The sequence below is a fragment of the Trachurus japonicus genome, chromosome 20, assembly GCF_045865225.1.
Source record: "Trachurus japonicus isolate A0001 chromosome 20, Traja_1.0".
In the NCBI taxonomy this organism is placed as follows: domain Eukaryota; kingdom Metazoa; phylum Chordata; class Actinopteri; order Carangiformes; family Carangidae; genus Trachurus; species Trachurus japonicus.
Window position 1 is genome coordinate 1,795,832 of NC_140926.1, and position 17,870 is coordinate 1,813,701.

General features: G+C 39.2%; 1 protein-coding gene across 1 annotated transcript in view; it reads left to right on the plus strand.

The window, feature by feature from the left end:
- Positions 1-17,870, plus strand: part of LOC146966017 (reversion-inducing cysteine-rich protein with Kazal motifs-like) — an 83,031-nt gene that overhangs the window by 64,734 nt on the left and 427 nt on the right. Inside the window, exons 13-20 of the mRNA XM_085763435.1 lie at positions 521-664; positions 2,170-2,358; positions 4,344-4,463; positions 5,950-6,121; positions 6,655-6,844; positions 10,228-10,441; positions 12,344-12,417; positions 14,309-14,464. Coding sequence (XP_085619561.1) covers positions 521-664; positions 2,170-2,358; positions 4,344-4,463; positions 5,950-6,121; positions 6,655-6,844; positions 10,228-10,441; positions 12,344-12,417; positions 14,309-14,464 — 1,259 coding nt within the window. The remainder of the gene's footprint in view (positions 1-520; positions 665-2,169; positions 2,359-4,343; positions 4,464-5,949; positions 6,122-6,654; positions 6,845-10,227; positions 10,442-12,343; positions 12,418-14,308; positions 14,465-17,870) is intronic.

The window sequence follows — 17,870 nt, forward strand, 5'->3', positions numbered from 1 at the left end:
ATTTTGAAATCCCCTTTTTTTCCCCCATCCAGGATCAATAATCAATAATCCATCTTTACTTTTATCCAGGTTGGATTGTGAGTGTTTAATGTGACTGTGTGACTTCTTATCCGGTCTGGCTATGTACTGTAGATATATATATTTTTTTAAAACAAGCAAATAAACAGTACATTAGTCAAATACATTGTGAATATTTAATAATATAACTTAAAATTTGATGTAATTATCCAGTAATTGGGGAAAAGGTCTTAATTTGTGGGATAATCAAAAATTAACTTGACTGACTTTATCACTGTTATGGTTTAAAAATCAGGTGCAAAATATAAATAAATCAATAAATGTTTTTAAAGCCTACTACATTATAAATGTAGTTTGAATTTAATTTAAATTACATTTTGTTCCTGAATCCACCAAACATCTGGGATCAGAATAATCCTGATGTTCTGGATCAAAGTTTTCCTGATCCGACTAAAAAGTTCTGAACAACACAAACTGAGGGTTTGATCCTTTCTTTTTCCAGCCCCCAGTTCCCTTGGCAACAGCATCGTGGAGGAGGTGATCCATCCCTGTAACCCCAACCCGTGTCCTAGCAACCACCTGTGTCAGGTGAACCGGAGAGGCTGTCTGGACGAGCTCAACTGTCAGCCGCACCTGTGTGTCCCAGGTGTGTGTGTGTGTGTGTGTGTGTGTGTGTGTGTGTGTGTGTGTGTGTGAAGGTTATTAGAGTTTAACATTTTTCTTTTCTTTTATTTAGTTTTTTCAGTTTGCATTTTTATTTCAGTTTAGTTTTAGTGAGTTCAACTAATGATTACTCAGATTTAGTTTAGTTTTATTTTTGAGGAATTAGTTAGTATAATAGTTTTTATTTACCTCCGAAGATGAACTAACCCAAATTTGTATGAAACCTAAAAGGGCTCATGTGAAAACTTCACCCATTAAAACAATAAATAAAGACCAAATTTGTTACAAATAAAGGCAAAAACTATATGAAACAATTAAATGATAACAACAATGAGAAGGAAAAAGAAGCAGAGTGATTATTATACAGTCAATATAAGAAGTAGATAGATAGATAGATAGATAGATAGATAGATAGATAGATAGATAGATAGATAGATAGATAGATAGATAGATAGATAGATAGATAGATAGATAGATAGATAGATAGATAGATAGATAGATAGATAGATAGATAAGCGCTGATACCTGGAGTTTGGAGTTACACTGCAAAAACTCTAAATCTTACCAAGAATATTTGTCTTATTTCTAGTCAAAATGTCATTTCTAGTCAAAAATAATCTCATTATACGTAAAATCACATAAAATGTAGCTTGTTTTTAGACACTTTTTACTTCTTTCAAGCAGATTTTCACTTAAAATAAGTAGAAAAATCTGATAGTGGAGAAGTTTTTCTTTCTTATTACAAGCACAAAACACTTCTTCCTTTCACTGGCAGATTTTTCTACTTATTTCAAGTAAAAATTTGTTAGAAACAAGTGAAAATGATCTAAAAACAAGTTCATTTTTAGGTGATGAGTCTTATTTTAAGTGGAAAGAGATTAGTTTTGACTAGAAATTAGACATTTTGACAAGAAATAAGACAAATATTCTTGGTAAGATCTTGAGTTTTTGCAGTGGAGGAGGAGGAGGTGGAGGATGATAAAGATCTTTCCAAGAATATTTGTCTTATTTCTTGTCAAAATGTTTCATTTCTAGTCAAAACTAATCTCTTTCCACTTAAAATAAGACTCATCACCTAAAAATGAACTTGTTTTTAGATCATTTTCACTTGTTTCAAACTAATTTTCACTTGAAATAAGTAGAAAAATCTGCCAGTGTTTGGTGTTTGTAATAAGAAAGAAAAACTTGCTCCACTATCAGATTTTTCTACTTATTTCAAGTGAAAATCTGCTTGAAAGAAGTAAAAAGTGTCTAAAAACAAGCTGCTTTTTATGTGATGAGTCTTATTTTAAGTAGAAAGAGATTTGTTTTGACTAGAAATAAGACAAATATTCTTGGAAAGATGTAGAGTTTTTGCAGTGGAGTTCTCCTTTTTTGGTTTTGTATTTCAGTTTACTAGATTATTATCATTTTTTTTACTGCTAGTTTTATTCTTGGTGAGCTGTAATAACCGTGTGTGTGTGTGTGTGTGTGTGTGTGTGTGTGCAGGCTGTAAGCTGGGCGAGGCCTCGGAGTTCCTGGTGCAGCTGGACGCTCGTATCCAGGTGCCGACGCGGACCGGGCCGTCGGGATGCTACGAGGTCTGCAGCTGTGGCGCCAGCGGCCGGCTGGAGAACTGCGTGGAGATGCCGTGTGTCGACACCAGCAAGAGCTGCAGCGTGGGGGGGCAGCGGAAGAGTACGACACACACACACACACACACACACACAGACACACACAGACACACACACACACTCTGGTGTAGGAAATAAATGAAAGTGAGTCGTTACTTCCTGTGGAGAAACTGATGGAGTTTCATTTCACCTAATCTTTTTATGTTAATGGGGGATATTGACTCAGAAGTCGACAGTTTACTAAAACTAAACCTAATCTTTTATCAGTTTGAGCACAAACAGTAATATAAGATTTTCTTACAGGTACGCCAGTAAGAGCAAAACTTACTCCTATGAATCTTTGTGAATATGAGCCGAGGTCTGAACCAGCTCTTTGTACACTGCAAAAACTCATAATCTTTCCAAGAATATTTGTCTTATTTCTTGTCAAAATGTCTAATTTCTAGTCAAAACTAAACTCTTTCCACTTAAAATAAGACTCATCACCTAAAAATTAACTTGTTTTTAGATCATTTTCACTTGTTTCAAACTAATTTTCACTTGAAATAAGTAGAAAAATCTGCCAGTGAAAGCAGGTTTTTTGTGCTTGTAATAAGAAAGAAAAACTTGCTCCACTATCAGATTTCTCTACTTATTTCAAGTGAAAATGTGCTTGAAAGAAGTAAAAAGTGTCTAAAAACAAGCTACTTTAATGTGATGAGTCTTATTTTAAGTAGAATGAGATTTGTTTTGACTAGAAACGACATTTTGACTAGAAATAAGACAAATATTCTTGGTAAGATATTTGAGTTTTTGCAGTGTAACAAGTCTGGTCTCTCCTCCTCTATGTCTCTAACCCTCCTCTCCTCCATGTGCATTTGTTCTCAACGAAGTGTTATTTATCATCTACGACGGTGGTTCTCAAACTTTTTTACATCAATGACCCTAAATTGACACAAATTAGACCACGGACCCTCCTCCATTGGGCAAAATTTTTAAACAAACACCAGAAATACACAAATATATATGTTCTGAGACTGAAGAACGTCACTTTTTTAGTCAATGTAGGCTACTTTCAAATTAGGGCCAATGGCTGAATGAAATTTTGGAAATATTATAGAGAAATTTCTGGGGAAAAAAGTGGTACAATTTCTCCAAAAACATTTAAACATTTCAATTTTTCAAAAAAATAAAAGTTAGTGTAGTCTTATTAGTTGGGATACCAACTGGAGCAGAGTTAAAGTGGCAATACTAAAGAATTAAAGGTCCCATATTATGCTGTTTTTCAACTATTTCACATGGGTCTAAGTTGTCCAACCATATAGTATTCCTAGTGTATTGTCCCCAAATCAATCTGCAGCTCTACATCTCAGTAATCTAAACGTGGCTCTCCAGAGCTCTCCTCTGAACGAGCCATTTCTGTGTCTGTACCTTGAAATGCAAATAAGATGTGTAAACCACGTCCACTCCACACCTGTCACGGGGAGAGGGTGTGGTTTTCACTACAGGTACATGTGCCAGTGTTGACATTGGGAATAGGGATGTGGTCGGGCATTGATTTGAAAAAAAAAAAAAGTTTCTGAACCTCTCATCTTGTCTGTCGCTGTTACGGAAATGTCTCAGCGGGCGGAGCTCACGTTTTTCCAGACTGGCCCAGGGGGAGGATAAGGAAGTACCGGGAGGTGGAGTCACCTGAGTTCAGCGCATCCTGACGTCAAGTCTGCCAGCACTTCCAATTCGACACGATCTCAAAAAAGTGTAGAAATCAATTAAGTGAGAGAACAGACTTTTTTCACCTCCAGGCGTCATAGAAAGGCCACGGGAACACATAGGACCACTACAAAACCAGGAGAACGTGGATTTTGCATAATATGGGCCCTTTAAGGTGGAAATACTACAGAGTTCCTGTTTAAACAAGCTGCAGTTCCTCTCCCGACCACTAGAGGGAGCCACTCTCCACAGACTCAACATGTTAACATGAAAGAGTCACCTGTTAACATCAGTGTGTGTGTGTGTGTGTGTGTGTGTGTGTGTGTGTGTGTGTGTGTGTGTGTGTGTGTGTGTGTGTAGACCACGGCTCCTCCTTCAGAGTCGACTGTCACACCTGCTCCTGTTTTGCTGGAAACACCATCTGCTCCACCAGGGAATGTCTGAGCTCCGACCACGACCACGACCACAAGCACTTCACCGGTACAGACAACACACCTCCACCTCTCTCTCCTCCTTATCTCCTCCTTCTGTCCTCCTCACCTCCTCCAGTCCTCCATCTCATCTCCATCTCTCCTCCTCCTTCCTTCCTCCTTATCTGAGATTGATTTATTTTTGTAAAACAGTAGGCCTACATATTGATGGACATTGACATGTCAATATGTGGGATTGTGGCCAAGTGGCTCATTTCCATCCCCAGTCCCATTAGCAGGTTGATGTTTAGACATAAAAGACAATGAAGATAAAAAGTACAAGAAGTAAAAAGTACAAGAGGCAGGACTAGGACAACAAAACACCTTGATATCTTACACAAAACATATATAAAAGACATACGTAAACCAGCAGTTAACTGACCATAGACGGTTAAAAGAGTGGGTAAGGGGACCAACAGGTTACTGAGAAGTTATAAAGAGCTACAGTGCTAGTTAAAGTGCTATGTGCTAAAGTGACGAGTGCATAAGTGTAAGATTTAATTTAATTTAATTGCACAATGCCCCAATAAAGTGCAGGATCGACTTAAATTGCACTATCCCATAGCACACGATTGCACATGCAGATGTGTGTCCAATATTGCACAAAGTTTGTATACATAAATGTATGATGTACACACCATGTTTATGTATACACAATACAGAAAAGAAAAGAAAAAAAAGAAAGAAAAAAAAGAAAAGAATACAGAGTGGTGCCCCATACAATCAACCAATCAGGCGAACATACACTTCTAGACTTCATGATCACAGGTCTGGTTTTGCAACAGCCATGCCTTAAAGGATAATTTCCGTTTTTTTGCGACCTGGACCTTATTTCTAGCATAAAATAAGATCATTTTACTCACCCAGACAACTTTGGTGTCATTTGGAGTTGTTTTTACGAAATTAGCCCCAGTGGAGCAGGGAAATTATCCTTTAAGAGCCTTGGCAAAGGAGGTATAAGAGTTGGAAGTTCACGTGTAGTGCTACTGTAGGTATTTGGTTCCAGGTCTGGGATGCACGGAAAGAAAATACAGCTTTGACCAAAAGCACTTTTCCTGAGTGGTACAACAGGAAAAGTGCTTTTGGTCAAAGCTGTATTCTCCTTCTGTCCTCCTGTCCTCCATCTCTCCTCTTCCTGCCCTCTCTGTCTCCTCATTTTTCTCTCCTCCTCCTTATCTTCTCCTTCTCTCCTCCATCTCTCCTCCATCTCTCCTCCTCACAGCCTCCTGTCCTCCCTCTCTCCTATGTCACCACCTCTCCTCCTTTTCTCCTCCTCCTCATTTTCTCCTCTGTTTACCTCTGTGTTGCAGAATCAGGCTTTTATTTTGAAATTTTCCTGTTTTCTCTTGTAAAATGAGTTTAAAGTGGAAAAGTTTCACATCAGAACTTTTATGTTAATAATCAATAACCAATCCTCCTCCTCCTCTTCTCTCCTCCTGTTCCTCCTCCTCCTCCCCCCCCCCCCCTCCTCTTCCTCCTCCTCCTCTCCTCCTCAGGCCTCCCCTGCAGCTGTCCCGATCACTTCATCCCGGTCTGCTCCTCCAACGGTCGGACGTACCCGAGCGCGTGCGTCGCTCGCTGTCTCGGCTTCAAGGATCATCAGTTCGTCTTCGGACAGTGTCGCCTCGGCAACGCCTGCTCCTCCAAGCCCTGCCCCCGCAGCCACAGGTAGCACCTCCTCCTCCTGCTGCTCCTCTTTTCTGTCCGAAGTTTCTCCTCATCATTCGGGAGCTTTTCGAGCATTTCGTGCAGCGTAGCACTAGCTCGGCTGAAGTCAGTGCGCCCACTTCCGGTTTCTTCCCGATTACGAATACGAATCCAAATAGTGCACTGGCTCTACACCCCCCTCCTTCTCCTTCTCTCTCTCCTCCGGGGTGGTGCGTGGCGCAGTGGTTAAGGCGGCCGCCCCATGTAGAGGCTACAGTCCTCAACGCAGGTGTCCCCGGTTCGAGTCCCGCGTCGGGCAGACCTTTCCTGCATGTCAGTCCCCCTCTCTCTGCCTCCCCCTTTCCTGTCCATCTCACTATGCTGTCGAATAAAGGCAAAAAAAACAAAAAATATACTTCTCCCTCTCCTCCTGTTTACCTCGACGTTGCAGAATCAGGCTTTTATTCTGAAGGTTTCCTGTTTCCCTGTGGTCTCCGTGGCGACAGATGTTTGATGTTCACTGTGTTATTTTGTGTGTGTGTGTGTGTCTCCAGGTGCGTGCCGCGGTACCGTGTGTGTCTGAGCGACTCCTCCGACTGTCCTCAGTTCGAGTGCGTCGGTCGCCCGTCGTCGTGCGACAAGAACAGCGTGGAGCCGGCGTGCGACACCGACGGCCTCGTGCACCTCAGCGTGTGTCACCTGCAGCAGGCGGGGAAAACGCTGGCCTACATGGGCCACTGCCAGGTAGAAAGAGTAATCTATTACAGTTACTACGTAGTTACCTAACGAACCTATACGGCTAAAACTATAGGGATTATGGCAATGGGCCAATTTGCCAAAATGTTGAACTATCCCTTTAAAATAGTAATCATGGGACACTGCCAGGTCAGGAAGTAATCTATTACAGTTACTAGTTACCTGTTAAAGTAGTTACTAGTAACCTAGGTTAACGAACCTACTGCTAAAAGTATAGGGATTATGGCAATGGGCCAATTTGCCAAAATGTTGAACTATCCCTTTAAAATAGTAATCATGGGACGCTGCAAGGTCAGGATGTAATCTATTACAGTCACTAGTAACCTGGTATAAAGTAATCATGGGCCACTGCCAGGTAGAAAGTAATCTATTACAGTTACTAGTTACCTAACAAACCTACTGCTGAAACTATAGGGATTATGGCAATGGGCCAATTTGCCAAAATGTTGAACTATCCCTTTAAAATAGTAATCATGGTACACTGCCAGGTAGGAAGTAATCTATTACAGTTTCTAGTTACCTGTTAAAGTAGTAATCATGGGCCGCTGCCAGGTAGGAAGTAATCTATTACAGTTACTAGTTACCTAACGAACCTACTGCTAAGACTATAGGGATTATGGCAATGGGCCAATTTGCCAAAATGTTGAACTATCCCTTTAAAATAGTAATCATGGTACACTGCCAGGTCAGAGAGTAATCTATTACAGGTACTAGTTACCTGTTAAAGTAGTAATCATGGGCCGCTGCCAGGTAGGAAGTAATCTATTACAGTTACTAGTTACCTAACAAACCTACTGCTGAAACTATAGGGATTATGGCAATGGGCCAATTTGCCAAAATGTTGAACTATCCCTTTAAAATAGTAATCATGGTACACTGCCAGGTCAGAGAGTAATCTATTACAGGTACTAGTTATCTGTTGAAATAGTAATCATGGGACGCTGCCAGGTCAGGAAGTAATCTATTACAGTTACTAGTTACCTGGTATAAAGTAATCATGGGCCACTGCCAGGTCAGGAAGTAATCTATTACAGTTACTAGTTACCTGGTATAAAGTAATCATGGGCCACTGCCAGGTCAGGAAGTAATCTATTACAGTTACTAGTTACCTGTTGAAACGTAATCATAATCATGGGCCACTACCAGGTCAGGAAGTAATCTATTACAGTTACTAGTTACCTGGTATAAAGTAATCATGGGCCACTGCCAGGTCAGGAAGTAATCTATTACAGTTACTAGTTACCTGTTGAAACGTAATCATAATCATGGGCCACTACCAGGTCAGGAAGTAATCTATTACAGTTACTAGTTACCTGGTATAAAGTAATCATGGGCCACTGCCAGGTCAGGAAGTAATCCACTACAGTTACTAGTTACCTGTTGAAACGTAATCATAATCATGGACCACTGCCAGGTCAGGAAGTAATCTATTACAGTTACTAGTTACCTGGTATAAAGTAATCATGGGCCACTGCCAGGTCAGGAAGTAATCCACTACAGTTACTAGTTACCTGTTGAAACGTAATCATAATCATGGGCCAATACCAGGTCAGGAAGTAATCCACTACAGTTACTAGTTACCTGTTGAAATAGTAATCATAATCATGGGCCACTGCCAGGTCAGGAAGTAATCTATTACAGTTACTAGTTACCTGTTAAACATAATCATAATCATGGGCCGCTGCCAGGTCAGGATGTAATCTATTACAGTTACTAGTTACCTGTTGAAATGTAATCGTGGGCCGCTGCCAGGTCAGGAAGTAATCCACTGCAGTTACTAGTTACCTGTTAAACATAATCATAATCATGGGCCGCTGCCAGGTCAGGATGTAATCTATTACAGTTACTAGTTACCAGTTAAAACGTAACCATGGGCCACCGCCAGGTCGGGAAGTAATCCACTGCAGTTACTAGTTACCTGTTGAAAAGTAATCCATGTCAGAGTGTTCCACTACAGTTACTAGTGTAGCATACCCTCCGACAGATTGTGGACCCGACTGATGATTTTCTCAAACTGTCTTTATTTTCACAAACAGCTCCATAAACCACTTTGTAGAAAACCAACGTGAGAACTAAAGAAAACACAAAAAGCACAATTACATTTATGTTTCTAACTCTGCGCTGTACAATACACCGTAGCTTCACCGCAGGGGAGCGAGAATTAGCTTAGCTTTAGCATAGCAACGTAACGTAAATATGACCGTAACACACACACTAACCTTATACCTCCTCGGGGGTAGGTAGCTAATACCGTCTTTGGTGTTTTATTCTTGAGTTACCGTTGCTTTATCTCCTTATTTTCCTTAGTTCACCTTAAAACCTTTTACTTTTACCGTCAGCTCATTCATACTGTTCCTTGTTTATACCGGAAGACACAATACAGCCAGGAAGTGACAAGGTATGTTAGCGATCTCTTCAAAATAAAAGCTCATTACAAATATACCTTCAAAACGGACAATATGCACATAAAAACCAGATGAATGACATTTTACTATAATGCACTCAAATCATGTTTATGTAACGAAATCATGTCACAATGCATTTAAAGTAACTTAACCTTTAGTTTTTAAAGATTTTAACTTATTTAACCATTTTAGCAATACAAGGCTGCCCTCTTGTGGACAAAATGAGTAACAGCAATACATAAAACCAAAAAGTGGTCTGCTACAACTTAGTTACCTGTTGAAATAGTAATCATGGGCCACTGCCAGTTTAGGAAGTAATCCACTACGGTTACTAGTTACCTGTTAAGAAGTAATCCATGTCAGAGTGTAGTCCACTACAGTTACTAGTTACCTGTTAAAAAGTAATCCATGTCAGAGTGTAGTCCACTACAGTTACTAGTTACCTGTTAAGAAGTAATCCATGTCAGAGTGTAGTCCACTACAGTTACTAGTTACCTGTTAAGAAGTAATCCATGTCAGAGTGTAGTCCACTACAGTTACTAGTTACCTGTTGAAATAGTAATCATGGGCTACTGCCAGGTCAGGAAGTAATCTATTACAGTCACTAGTTACCCATTGAAATAGTAATCATGGGCCACTGCCAGGTCGGGAAGTAATCCACTACAGTTACTAGTTACCTATGGGCCACTGCCAGGTCAGGAAGTAATCTATTACAGTTACTAGTTACCTATGGGCCACTGCCAGGTCAGGAAGTAATCCACTACAGTTACTAGTTACCTGTTAAGAAGCTTTATTGTCACTGTAAAAAAAAAAGGAATACAATGAAATTTCTGTTCTGGAAATATATGCAAATGAGCGCATATTTAATTAGATATGGCCTCATTTACATATTGAAACATAACATGTGTGTGTGTGTGTGTGTGTGTGTGTCTGTGTGTGTGTGTGTGTGTGTGTGTGTGTTGCTAGGAGTCGTGCAGGAAGCAGCAGCCGGTGTGCGGCCACAACGGAGAGACCTACAACACGGTGTGCGACGCCTTCACCGACCGCGTCGCCGTGGACTACGAGGGCCCGTGTCACGCCGTGGGCGCCGTGTCCGACGTGGTGGCGCTGGAGTCGGCCTGCGGTTCGATTCCCTGTCCGCCGCTGTCCACGCCCGGCTGCCGGCCCGTCACGCCGCCAGGTGGGCGGAGCTAAAACAGCATCATAAAAAAGGGTCATTCCGCCAAAAGAGCACCATTTGCTCATTGTAACTCTTAAAAATTAAACTTCATTTTTCATTCCATTTCAGTATAGGATGTTTTAATATACACATTTACTCATTCAAAATGAGTTCTGGTCAATCTCAGGCTACTTTATTTAATTTATTGCAACTGTCGAAAGTTTATTATCATTGCATTTTAGAAGTATGAGTAACAGCAATGAGATTTTAGCATAAAACCAGCAATTGTGTGAAATCCAGCCACACAGCATCTATACTAATAGCTGGAGCACACAGAGCACATTCTGAGGATTTAACTGAATATTTTACTTTTGATATCAACAAACACTGTCTAGAGATAATGTAGGTAACAGGAATGAGTTTTAAAGGACAATTCCAGGCGAATTCAACTCAGGGGTGTATTTTCATATCATTTTAGGTCTAAAAGAAGGAATCTGAAGGTTTCCAGTTTAATGTCTCCTGTTTTGCGGTAGTTGCGTCTGTCCCCGCATCGCCACGGCAGCAATGAATGGGAGTGGATGTAAGTTCTGCTGTTTAGGCTGTTTACATCCCTCAAAGCCACAGACAGCGTCAGATGGAGACTCAAACATGCACCCAGAAGTTTATTTACTTCAAGCAAGCCGACATGTTTGTAAAACTAGATCTAATTCAAAGTCTCCCGGAGTCTCGCGCGAGACCCAGTTGCCGTGCGCGGTGTATTCAGGTGCAGTGGGAAAAGCTACCGTTGTGTCATAAACACAGGAATATCAACTCTTTACTTGCTTCAAGTAAAAAAAACTTCTCGGCGCATCTTTGAGTCGCCACCTGACGCTGTCTGTGGAAAAAAATGTACACTTGAAGCAAGTAAAGAGTTGATATTCCTGTGTTTATGACACAAACGGTAGCTTTTCCCACTGCACCTGAACACACCGCGCACGGCAACTGGGTCTCGCGCGAGACTCCGGGAGACTTTGAATTAGATCTAGTTTTACAAACATGTCGGCTTGTTGAAGTAAATAAACTTCTCGGTGCATGTTTGAGTCTCCATCTGACGCTGTCTGTGGAAAAAAATTGCGGCTTTGAGGGCTGGAAACAGCCTAAACAGCAGAACTTACATCCACTCCCATTCATTGCTGCCGTGGCGACGCGCGGACAGACACAACTACCGCAAAACAGGAGCGATTAAACTGAAAATCTTCAGATTCATTCTTTTAGACCTAAAATGATATGAAAATACACCCCTGAGTTGAATTCGCCTGGAATTGTCCTTTAAGAGTGACGGTCCCTGACATAGCTACAATATCATTCAATTTCAGGAAAAATAAATTACAGAATTTTATTTTGGTCTTCCCATGACTTTCAGAAGACCCAAATGATGTCACTTCCTGCAGAACATGTCAGGGTGGGATGTGTTTGGGAAACAGCACTGAGTGAAAACCTGGGGACGGGACTAAAATGTGAATTTTAACCAAATATAATGAAGTTTTTATTAAAAAAATGTTTTTTAAGTGTAGATAGAATATGAAGTCACACTAATATGCAAAGAAAATTAGATTTTAGAAGGATTTTAATCATTATGCAATGTGCATTGAGGTAAAATATAGCGTTTGGCTGTGGGGACAGGCAACAAAGGCTGTTTCAGTGTTTTGAAAGCCTTTTTAGAGTAATTAAAAAATGATATATCTTTAATTTCTACAGTGATTCATGTGTATGGTGCTTTGTTAATTAATTAAATGTAATTTATATTATATTATTTCATGTTTTTATACATTTAATATGCCAGGGACAGAAATGGCAGTCTTTTGGTGGAATCGCCCATAAATATAATTCTCAGATAGAAACATTAACGGTGACGTCGTCTGTCTTCTCTCTCTGTGTTTTTAGGAGCGTGTTGTCCCGTCTGCGCCAGCATGCTGCAGATCCTCTGGAACAAAGAGCAGATGAACACGTTCTCCAAGGTACCAACCCATCGATCACACTGACTGATTAAAGAATTAAAAAATAAATAAATAAATAAAAATGAACCATAAGTACAGGTAAGAGCCATAAAAGAAAAGATTAAAAAAAAAAAATTCAAGTTCAAATGAGAATAAAAAAGACATAAAAGAACAGCAGTGACACGACTCTCATGCTGAGTTAAAAAGCTGAAGAATAAAAGTAAAGTTTTAAGATGTAATTCAATACAATAACATTTTAAACTTGATTCTACAATGAACTGGGAGCCAGATATAAACCGATATAAGGTGCATCCAAACGTGTAGAAATAAAAGCTTTAAAAAAGAATAACACGCTCACAATCACTAAAATATAAAACAGATTTAATCTTGGATTAGTTTTTGTAATGAAGTGAAGCTGAAGTTTTGTTATATTTTATGTTTAAATATGTAAATGAGGCAATATCTAATTAAATATGCGCTAATTTGCATATATTTCCAGAACAGAAACCTGAACAATGGATAAAGCTACTTTAAAAATTCTTGTTTTATTTAGTTGACATATTAGAGTCTTTAGTTTTTCCAGAGGAGGATTGTGGATATCTCTTTTTATCACTCTGTAAATGAGAAAATACTGTCACCAGCCCTAAAAAAAAACATCTAATGTCTCCATGTTTTTAGTAATAAAATGTTGTATAAATGAGGCTGTGAATGATATATCAACAATCCCCTCTGTAAAAACCTTCAGAATATAGAAAGGGATCAAAGTGGAAGGTTTGGTGTCTGTAAGTGCTGCTGAAGTGTTAAAGTTTGGGTTTTAAAGCAGTTTAAATGAGATTTTAGGTATAAAGTGTTGTTATTGGTGTGATGTGTAGTTACAGCCGTCGGCCACCGGGTGGAGCTGTGACACTGAAGTTTCCCAGTTTGTTTCCTGTGAAGAACAAAACTACACTGCAAAAACTCAAACTCTTACCAAGAATATTTGTCTTATTTCTAGTCAAAATGTCATTTCTAGTCAAAACTAATCTCATTCTACTTAAAATCAGACTCATCACATTAAAAAGCAGCTTGTTTTTAGACACTTTTTACTTCTTTCAAGCAGATTTTCACTTGGAATAAGTAGAAAAATCTGATAGTTGAGCAAGTTTTTCTTTCTTATTACAAGCAGAGAAAACTTGCTTTGACTGGCAGATTTTTCTACTTATTTCAAGTGAAAATTAGTTTGAAACAAATGAAAATTATCTCAAAATAAGTTCATTTTTAGGTGATGAGTCTTATTTTAAGAGAAAAGCGATTAGTTTTGACTAGAAATGAGACATTTTGACAAGAAATACGACAAATATTCTTGGAAAGATTTTGAGTTTTTGCAGTGTCCTCCTATTCCTCCTCCTCCTCCTCCACTGCAAAAACTCAATATCTTACCAAGAATATTTGTCTTATTTCTAGTCAAAATGTCATTTCTAGTCTAAACAAATCTCATTCTACTTCAAATAAGACTCATCACATAAAAAATTAATTGTTTTTAGACAATTTTCACTTGTTTCAAACTAATTTTCACTTGAAATAAGTAGAAAAAGTTTTTCTCCCTTATTACAAGCACAAAAAACTTACTTATTTCAAGTGAAATTTTGTTTGAAACAAGTGAAAATGATCTAAAAACAAGTTAATTTGTAGGTGATGAGTCTTATTTTAAGAGAAAAGCGATTAGTTTTGACTAGAAATGAGACATTTTGACAAGAAATACGACAAATATTCTTGGAAAGATTTTGAGTTTTTGCAGTGTAACTCCATTCACCTGCAGAAACAGAGCAGCAGGTGTTCACACAGATGTTCCAGATGTTTCCTGAGTCGTGTGACCTTTGACCTCTGACCTCTGTGTGTGTGTGTGTGTGTGTGTGTGTGTGTGTGCGTGCAGCTGAACCGGAACCAGCCGGTCACCGTCCACGACGTGCTGCAGATCCTTCGGCTCCACGTCTCGGTGCCTCAGTGCGACGTCTTCGGCTACTTGAGCATCGACCACGAGCTCGTCGTGCTCATCGCCCCGGTCGACCAGCAGCCGACTCCTCTGCAGGTAAAACACAGTCAAGTCTGTTTGTTCCCACGGTCACTGAACGCCTCGCAGACAGAGAGAGGAATGAATGAATGAATGAAAAAGAGGAAGAAGAAAGAGAGAGAAGTTTCAGCTCCAGATGTTTTTTTTAACTCTGAGCTTCAGTTCAAACTGTCAAAGAAAACTTACTTTATTCTCATTTTTCAAAATAAAACACCACACTGCAAAAAACGGAAAATCTTACCAAGAATATTTGTCTTATTTCTAGTCAAAATGTCTCATTTCTAGTCAAAACTAAATTCTTTCACTTAAAACAAGACTCATCACCTACAAATGAACTTGTTTTTAGATCATTTTCACTTGTTTCAAACATATTTTCACTTGAAATAAGTAGAAAAATCTGATAGTGGAGCAAGTTTTTCTTTCTTATTACAAGCACAAAAAACTTGCTTTCACTGGCAGATTTTTCTACTTATTTCAAGTGAAAATTTGTTTGAAACTAGTGAAAATGAGCTAAAAACAAGTGGAAAGAGATCAGTTTTGACTAGAAATGACATTTTGACAAGAAATAAGACAAATATTCTTGGTAAGATTTTGAGTTTTTGCAGTGCAGAGGAAGTAAAGAGCTGAGCATCTGTCTCTGTAGCGACAGAGAGGGGGGAGCGGCTCTGGTATTTGTTTTTGGGGTTTTTTTTAAATCTGGAAGTCAATTTATTTTTTGTGATCGATGATCGATTGACGACACTGCAGGTTTCCTGGTTTGTCACTGTGTTTTTCTTTTCGTTTTTTATCTGTTTAACCCCCTGTTGTCCTCCTGGGTCAAGGAAGGAAGGAAGGAAGGAAGGGAAAAGGAAGTAAAGAAAGATGGAGGGAGGGAACAGATCAGGTCAATTGGATCAAAAGAGGAAGGAAGAAGAAGTAAGGATGAAGGGAAGGAAGGAAGGAAAGAAGGAAGGGAAAAAGGATTGTGGAAAGAAGGAAGGGAAAAAGGAAGGAAAGAAAGATGGAGGGAGGGAACAGATTTGTTCAAGGAAGGAAGAAGAATCAAGAAGGAAGGAAGGAAGGAAGGAAGGACAAAGGGAAAGATGGGAGGAAAGAAGGAAGGGAAAAAGGAAGGAAAGATAGAAGGAGGGAGGGAACAGATTTGTTCAAGGAAGGAAGAAGAAGCAAGAAGGAAGGAAGGAAGGACAAAGGGAAAGATGGGAGGAAAGAAGGAAGGGAAAAAGGAAGGAAAGATAGAAGGCGGGAGGGAACAGATTGGGTCAATTGGGTCAAAAAGGAAGGAAGGAAGAAGGGAAAGAAGGAAGGGAAAAGGAAAGGAAAGAAAGATGGAGGGATAGGGAACAGATCAGGTCAATTGGATCAAAAGAGGAAGGAAGAAGAAGGAAGGATGAAGGGAAGGAAAGAAGGATGGAAGAAGAAAACAGACTGGGTCAATTTGAACAGTTTCAGCTGCTGTTAAACATCTGAGTGAAGGAAAAACCAGAGAAACAGAGGATGAAGGATTTTATACAAACGGAGAAATGAGAGAAGAGCAGCCGAACACACACACACACACACACACACACACACACACACACACACACACACACACACACACACACACACACACTCACTCACTCACACACACACACACACACTCACACACACACACACACACACACACACACACACACACACACACACACACACACACACACACACACACACACACACACTCGGCAGCTCTGGTGCTTAATTTCTGGCAGGATTTTAGTTTTAGCTGTTACTAAGCAACAGCTCCTCACCTGTGATGTGATGTGATGTTCTGTTGATGCCGAGGCTTCGTCGTCTCAGGTCGCTCAGGTGTGTGTGTGTGTGTGTGTGTGTGTGTGTTTCCTCTGATGTTGATCTCTGCGATGCGTTCAAGTGCAAAATTACACAACTGTGACAAAACTCTGTGAAACTCGGCACAGAAGTTTGGTTTTAAAATGAGAATTTGTCCTCAGAGTGGAGGTTAGGGTTAGCTATTACATTCATTATTTTAATTGAATTGAATTAACTTTATTGATCCTGAAGGACATGTACATAGATTCAACTGTTACTGGCAGAGTTGTTTTAGAGGGAAATACAGAGACTGTGAAGGCAACGTGCATCAGCGGTTTTGCATGAATTTCCCTCTAAAACAACTCTGTGTGGTAACGTTGTGTTATTATCTCATAGCGTGGTGAATGTGAAGGTCACAACTTGTGCACCAGAGCGTTGTGGAGTTGTTGGATTGTGTATTTGATGAGTTTGATGATGAGGGAAACCAAGAAATCCCATAATGAGCCTCCGTAGCGTAGCTCTGAGCAGCTCACGGCTCTGCTCCGCCGTTCTAAAAACAGCTTGCACCGACAATTAAAGGTAACGAACCTACTGCTATGACTATAGGGATTATGGCAATGGGCTAATTTGACAAAATGTTGAACTATCCCTTTAAGCTGAAAATCACAGGACATGTCTGTTCTGATGATACAAGTCAGCGGTGTAAAGCTCAACAAAGCAAAAACTCAAAATCTTTCCAAGAATATTTGTCTTATTTCTTGTCAAAATGTCTCATTTCTAGTCAAAACTAATCTCTTTCCTCTTAAAATAAGACTCATCACCTAAAATTAACTTGTTTTTAGATCATTTTCACTTGTTTCAAACAAATTTTCACTTGAAATAAGTAGAAAAATCTGCCAGTGAAAGGAAGTGTTTTGTGTTTGTAATAAGAAAGAAAAACTTGCTCCACTATCAGATTTTTCTACTTATTTCAAGTGAAAATATGTTTGAAAAAAGTAAAAAAAATGTCTTAAAAACAAGCTGCTTTTTAATGTGATGAGTCTTATTTTAAGTGGAGAGAGATTAGTTTTGACTAAAAATGACATTTTGACATGAAATAAGACAAATATTCTTGGTAAGATATTTGAGTTTTTGCAGTGAAGCATGTGAGAGCCTCCATAAAGAGAGTTTATCAAACGAAACACCAAAGATGTGAATAAATGAAACAATAAAACATATTACAACTTCATTATTTAATTGTTGTAGGCTATAGTGTCGTGTCATTGTGGGCGGAGTCATGCATGTGAGTCATGGTCGTATCGTTAGCAAAAATTCAAAATCTTACCAAGAACATTTGTCTTATTTCTAGTCAAAACAAATCTCATTCTACTTAAAATAAGACTCATCACATAAAAAGCAGCTTGTTTTTAGTCACTTTTTACTTCTTTCAAGCTGATTTTCACTTGAAATAAGTAGAAAAATCTGATAGTGGAGCAAGTTTTTCTTTCGTATTACAAGCACAAAAACTTACTTAACTTTCACTATCAGATTTTTCTACTTATTTCAAGTGAAAATTAGTTTGAAACAAGTGAAAATGATCTAAAAACAAGTTAATTTGTAGGTGATGAGTCTTATTTTAAGT